This window comes from Eretmochelys imbricata, chromosome 9 (assembly GCF_965152235.1).
Source record: "Eretmochelys imbricata isolate rEreImb1 chromosome 9, rEreImb1.hap1, whole genome shotgun sequence".
NCBI lineage: Eukaryota > Metazoa > Chordata > Testudines > Cheloniidae > Eretmochelys > Eretmochelys imbricata.
In genome coordinates, this window is record NC_135580.1 from 28753014 (window position 1) to 28759013 (window position 6000).

General features: G+C 44.3%; 1 protein-coding gene across 1 annotated transcript in view; it reads right to left on the bottom strand.

The window, feature by feature from the left end:
- Nucleotides 1-5645, bottom strand: part of CPB1 (carboxypeptidase B1) — a 28228-nt gene extending 22583 nt beyond the window's left edge. The window contains exons 1-2 of the mRNA XM_077826277.1: nt 5575-5645; nt 5389-5464 (exon numbers count right to left, since the gene is read on the bottom strand). Coding sequence (XP_077682403.1) covers nt 5389-5464; nt 5575-5645 — 147 coding nt within the window. The remainder of the gene's footprint in view (nt 1-5388; nt 5465-5574) is intronic.
- Nucleotides 5646-6000: the final 355 nt, after the last annotated feature.

Genomic DNA, 6000 nt, shown 5'->3' on the forward strand with positions numbered 1-6000 from the left:
AATCACATGGAAAATTAACTACAATGATTGTATTAGGACATGTAGTTCACACATTGTGAGATATAGATTTGCTCAGATGGCAGTGACTGCTTTCCAAGATTTCAATTCAGCAAAGTACTTAAGCATATGTTTAAGAGCTTTTAATGGACTGGGGCCTAAGGCAGGAGATGAGCATTCAGGTTCAAAGACAACTTCTGGACAAAAGTGTATGTCCGTCTGAGGAGTGAGTAAATTAGAAATATAATCTTTCATATATTTTTAGGAACAAAAGAGACCATTATGATCATCAAGTGAGACCTCCTGCATAACGGAGGCCATGGACTCTTTTCCAGTAAGTTCTCCAGCAAGACCATAAGTCCTGTTTGAGTTATAGCGCATCTTTTAGGCCTGGTCTACACTATGGAGGGTGGGGGAGATCGATCTAAGATACGCAACTTCAGCTACAAGAATAGCGTAGCTGAAGTCGACGTATCTTAGGTCGACTTAGAATCACTTACTTTGCGCCCTCGCGGTACGGGATCGACGGCCACTGCTCCCCCATTGACTCCGCTTCCGCCTCTCACCCTGGTGGAGTTCCAGAGTCAACATCAGAGCGATCGGGGATTGATTTATCACGTCTACACTAGACACAATAAATTGATCCCTGATAGATCGATCACTACCCGCCAATCCGGTGGGTAGTGTAGACGTGGCCTTAGAAAGATATCCAGTCTTGATTTCAAGACGTCAAGTATAGAAAATCCACCATGTCTCTAAGTAAGTTGTTCCAATAATTAATTAATAATTATTAAAATGGAAAATGACTGCCTAGGAAGGAGTACTGTGGAAAGGGACCTGATGGTCATAGTGGATCACAAGCTAAATATGTGTCAACAGTGCAGGGGTGAAAGGGAGCTGGTAGGGGCTGGTACTGCGTACCGGTAAGAACCCGCACCGGCCCATACCCAGCCCACATTAAGGCGTTGCCATGGCAGCGCTTTCCTGTCCCTGCCCCTTTTGCCTCCTCTGTCGGGGGCCCTGCTGGTAGGGTCCGTACCGGCAGGGCCGCCGACGGAGGAGGGGCAAGGGGCAGCAACGTTAAAGCGCTGATGCGGCAAAGGACCGTCCTTAAAGCGCTGCCGCAGCAGTGCTTTGATTTCACTGCCCCTTCCCCCTGTCGGCGGCCCTGCCGGTACGGACCCTACCAGCAGGGCCACCGACAGGGGAGGCAAAAGGGGCAGGGACATTAAAGTGCTGCCACAGCAGCGCTTTAAGGAGGGTCCTTTGCCACCGCGAAGCTTTAATGTTGCTGTTTCCAGCATGAGCGGGGCCACGGCAAAGGACCCTGCAGCGCTTTAATGTTACTGCCCTTTTTGGCCCCCCCGGCCGCCGACGGGCAGGGAGGGGGGGCAAAGGGAGCAGCTGCCTTGGGGCCGGCGATTTAAAAGGGCCCAGAGCTCCGGACGCCACTGCCGCTATGGCAGCAGCAGCGTCTGGAGCCCCGGGCCCTTTAAATCAACACGGGAGCCCTAGGCAGCGCGGGCCAGCTGGACTGGAAGGGCTGGCTGGGGGATGCTGACCCCCGCAACCCTGCCCCTTCCACCCAAGGCCCTGCCCCTTCCACCCAAGGCCCTGCCCCTTCCGGGGACCAGAGCCACCCCGCCCCGTACCAGTAAGTGGCCTCAGTTACTTTCACCCCTCCAACAGTGTAACACTATTGCAAGAAAAGCAAACTTCATTCTGGGATGTATTAGCAGAAGTGTTGTAAACAAGACACAAGAAGTAATTCTTCCATTCTACCCTGCGCTGATTAGGCCTCAACTGGGTTACTGTGTCAAGTTTTGGGTGCCACATTTCAGGAAAGATGTGGACAAATTGGAGAAAGTCCAGAGAAGAGCAACAAAAATGATTAAAGGTCTAGAAAACATGACCTATGAGGGAAGATAGAAAAAATTGTGTTTGTTTAGTCTGGCAAAGAGAAGACTGAGCAGGGAGCTTTCAAGTACATAAAAGGTTGTTACAAGGAGGAGGAGGGAGAAAAATTGTTCCCCTTAACCTCTGAGGCTAGGATAAGAAGCAATGGGCTTAAATTGCAGCAAGGATGGTTTAGGTTGGACATTAGGAAAAACTTACTGTCAGGGTAGTTAAGCACTGGAATAAATTGCCTAGGGAGGTTGAGGAATCTCCGTCATTGGAGATTTTTAAGAGCAGGTTAGACAAACACCTGTCAGGGATGGTCTAGATAATACTTAGTCCTGCCTTGAGTACAGAGGACTGGACTAGAAGATGTCCCAAGGTCCCTTCCAGTCCTAAAATTCTATGATTCTGTCTTAACTGTTAAAACTTTCTGCCTTTTTAATAGTTGACTATATCTATTTTCAGCTTCTGAGCATTATAGCTTATTAGGCCTTCCTCTACAAGTTTAAAGAGCAGTCTACTAACTGAAATCTCTTTCCCGTGATCGTTGCCCCTTAACCTTATCTTAGATAAACTAAATATATTGGGGTTTATGTCTCTCACTATAAAGGCAAGTTTTCTAGACCTTGGATCATTCTTTTAGGTCTTTTCCAACCCCTTTACAATTTTTCATCATTCTTTTTGAAGAGTGAACACTGGAACTGTCCACAGTATTACAGTAATGGTCTCACTAATGCCAACTATGATCCCCTTGCAGCCCAAACTCTTGATTTCAGTGAGAATTTTGTCTATATGAGGACTGTAGGATTGGGCACTTAGACCCTGATCCTGCAATAAACTCGTGGGTAGAACCCTATTAACGTCAGTGGGGATCTGCATGGGCTCAGTGGTCTGACTTTGGATATCTGCTTGCAGGCGTAGGTCCGTAGGACAGTGGTCCCCAAACTGTGTGGTATTCCCCCCTAGGGGGCCATGGAGGAACATTTGGGCGGCATATGGCCAGCCCAGCTCTGCCACCAGCCTCACTCCTCCCCAAACTCTGTTCAGCCCCCAGTTCTGCTCCGCCTCCAGGCCCAGCTCTGATCTCACTCCTTCTCTGCCCCCAGACGAGCTCCACCCCCTAGCTGCAGCTCCGCTCCGCCCCTGCTGCACTCCCAAGTGGCCTCTGCTCTCATTCCCTCTCTGCCCCCAGCTACAGCTCCACTCCGCCCCTGTTGCACCCCCAGCCTGGCTCTGCCCTCATTCTCTCTCCACCCCCAGGCCAGATCTGTCTGTCCCTAGCCCCAGCGCCTCCCACATCCCCAGCTCTGCCTTTAGCCCAAGTTCCTCTGCCGAGGAAGCCTTGCCTGTGCAGAAATGTAGGGGGGGCATGGACTGATTTCGCTGCGGGGGGGGAGGGGGGGACTGAAAAGTTTGAGCAATCGGGGCTATATTTGTATTTATACCTTCAGGTGTATACATTTTGCCTGGGACTAAATAAGCATACTTGCATGAGTAAAGGCTACTGATGTGAGTAAAGACATCTTTTTTCTTGGAATCTAAGCAATGAACAAAATATTATTACCTTGGGGATTACAATAATGTAAACAGGGAGTGCTGTCATCTTAATATACAATGATAAATGTGTGTTCACTATTTAAGATTTATAACTTTCTCTTCCTAACAATAATAAAAAAAAATCACATCTTTTGTTGTTTCTGTTGTTGCTCTATTTATTATTTCTTTATTTTTATCTTACTTGCACTTTTGTCATACCATTCCTTATGTGAATATTCCTTACTATGCAATTTCCTCACAGTCTGTAATTTCAAGCATAGTTCAAAGTTTTTTTTCTTTTTTTAAAGGATTTCAGGGGGGAAGTTTTGGCAAGCATAAATGTTTTAAAGTACAGGCAACTCTGATTCCAATAACAACAAATATTTTCAAGTATATTTCACTTGGAATAGTAATTTTTGATTCAAAGATGATTATAGTTTTCTTGTTCCTTTTGTAGTCTATATTGTCACTTCCTGATGATCAAGTCTGCTGTTATATGGGCACCAGCATGTTTTCCCCATTATTACTGTATACAGCATAAATATTAAATTTATTAATTATGTGCATGAATTATAATTACCTTTTACAACAGATAAGACCAGCTTCTGCATTCCTTACACACCTATTCAGATCAATGAGAATGCTGGTTTCAAAGTATCTGCAGAATTGGGCCCACAGAGTATCTCTAGTCCACAGTAGCACTGTACACGCACTGTACATAAATCTATGAGATGGAGATCACTGTGTGTATAAATAATTTGGGGCCTGATTCACTAAATCTGGTACAAGGTACAAATTGTAACTGTTCCCTTTCCCCAGATGGGGGAGTTCATCCCAGAGAGGACTGGTGGTGGTACTGCTACAGGCTTCCTTTGGGTTTAGTTCAGCTTTCAGTCTCACTAGTGGCTTCATTAAAGTCCTATTAGTAGAGGGTGCTGTGCAAGGAGCCAATTCACCATCTGTCCTGGCTATGCCCCCTCTCTGGCCATCACCTCCCAAAGTATAAAGGAGGTTGTGGCTGGTGTGTCCATCCATGAATGCTGTATTTGTGTGTGAGCTAGCTGTTATCCCAAAACTGGTTACTAGTCCTGATTGTCAACTATTTTGGCCATAATTTTGCATAGATTTTTGATTTTCATTTTTTAGGAAAAAGAAAAACCAGCCCTCTAATTTAATTCCTTTATAAGGCACTCTTGAAAGAAAGTATGACATGTTAATTTATATAATGAGGGTGAGAAGGCAGTGGCACACCAATAGCCTTGCCTTCTCATATGATATCACCTTATCGCTGGTGAGAGCGCCTCCACTTCTGCACATCATTAAAAATGTCATGTTTTCATCTCACTGATGATGGTGGTTTTTCTTTCCACAGCTATTTTACAACATCAAAGCTGAAAGGAAGTATTGAAAACACATTTGCTGTCCTTATTATTTTTACGTCATCATCATGTCATCATATATCTACATCAAGGTCAGTAAAAAAACTGGCAGCTTGATTGGGCAGGGTAGGAAGCTTTAAAGAAAATCCAAGGAAGAAAATATATCGCATGAGAGGCTAAAGGAAAGTTGAAGTTGGATGCGAGCCTAGTTTTTTAGGTTAATTCTAAGTGAACAAATTCTGTTGTAATTATTAGGGTAAAAACCACTGGAAACTGGAATTTTCATGTGGTGTTTAGCATAACATGTATTCAAAAGTATCGTACCATACATTTTTCTCTCGTTTTTAACATGCAGCTTGGATTATTCAGCTAGATTTTCTAGAAATGTGTTTATTTAGCTCCTGCCTTGTAACTTAGTCCGGCTCCCTCAACAGGAAAATTCACATTGACTTGAATGGACTCAGGATCAGTCCTCTAATTCAGCAGTATGACATACAGTATTTCTTAGATCAATATTGGTAAAACAAAATAGCTTTAAGTTACAGTCTATTCCCCCACCCAACTCCATCTTAATTACCTGCACGTTGCTGGCCAAGGTGTTGAGGAATTCTACCTGCTCTTCATTGTGTGGTGTTACACGAAACACCTTCTCTCTTGGTGGTGGAGGAGGCGGGAGAAAAAGGTATGATTAAAACAGGCAGGTCAGCTAAGAGAGTTCTGTTTAGCAAAAAAGTGCTGGTTTAATCTTAATTTGAATTCTTACCCATCAAAGTGGTGACTGTGAAGTGGAGCTGAAGCAGCTGCGGCACCTACAAGAACCAATACAGCCCACATTTTTTTAGAAGGGCATGTGATTATTCTCGGCTGCTTTTATAATCCAGTTTACCCTGCTCTTTACTAATCACTCAGCAAAGTAGCCTTTCATTAGCTGATTGATTATTCTCCTGTCCTTGTTTTATCTGTACATTGTTTATAAACTGTGTATTTTGTCGCACACCTGTGGAAACAGAGCTGAGAGTCTCACAGCTGGCTCAGGGTGCCCACCACTAAAACTGGATGACCTATTCATAGCAGAGAATTTATATGATGAATCTTGCTCTTTTTTTTCATTTGTGAATTACTGGCGAACAATTTTCATGAATTTTTATTCAAAGTAATTCAATTAATGTACTTGAAAACAAATTGGGTG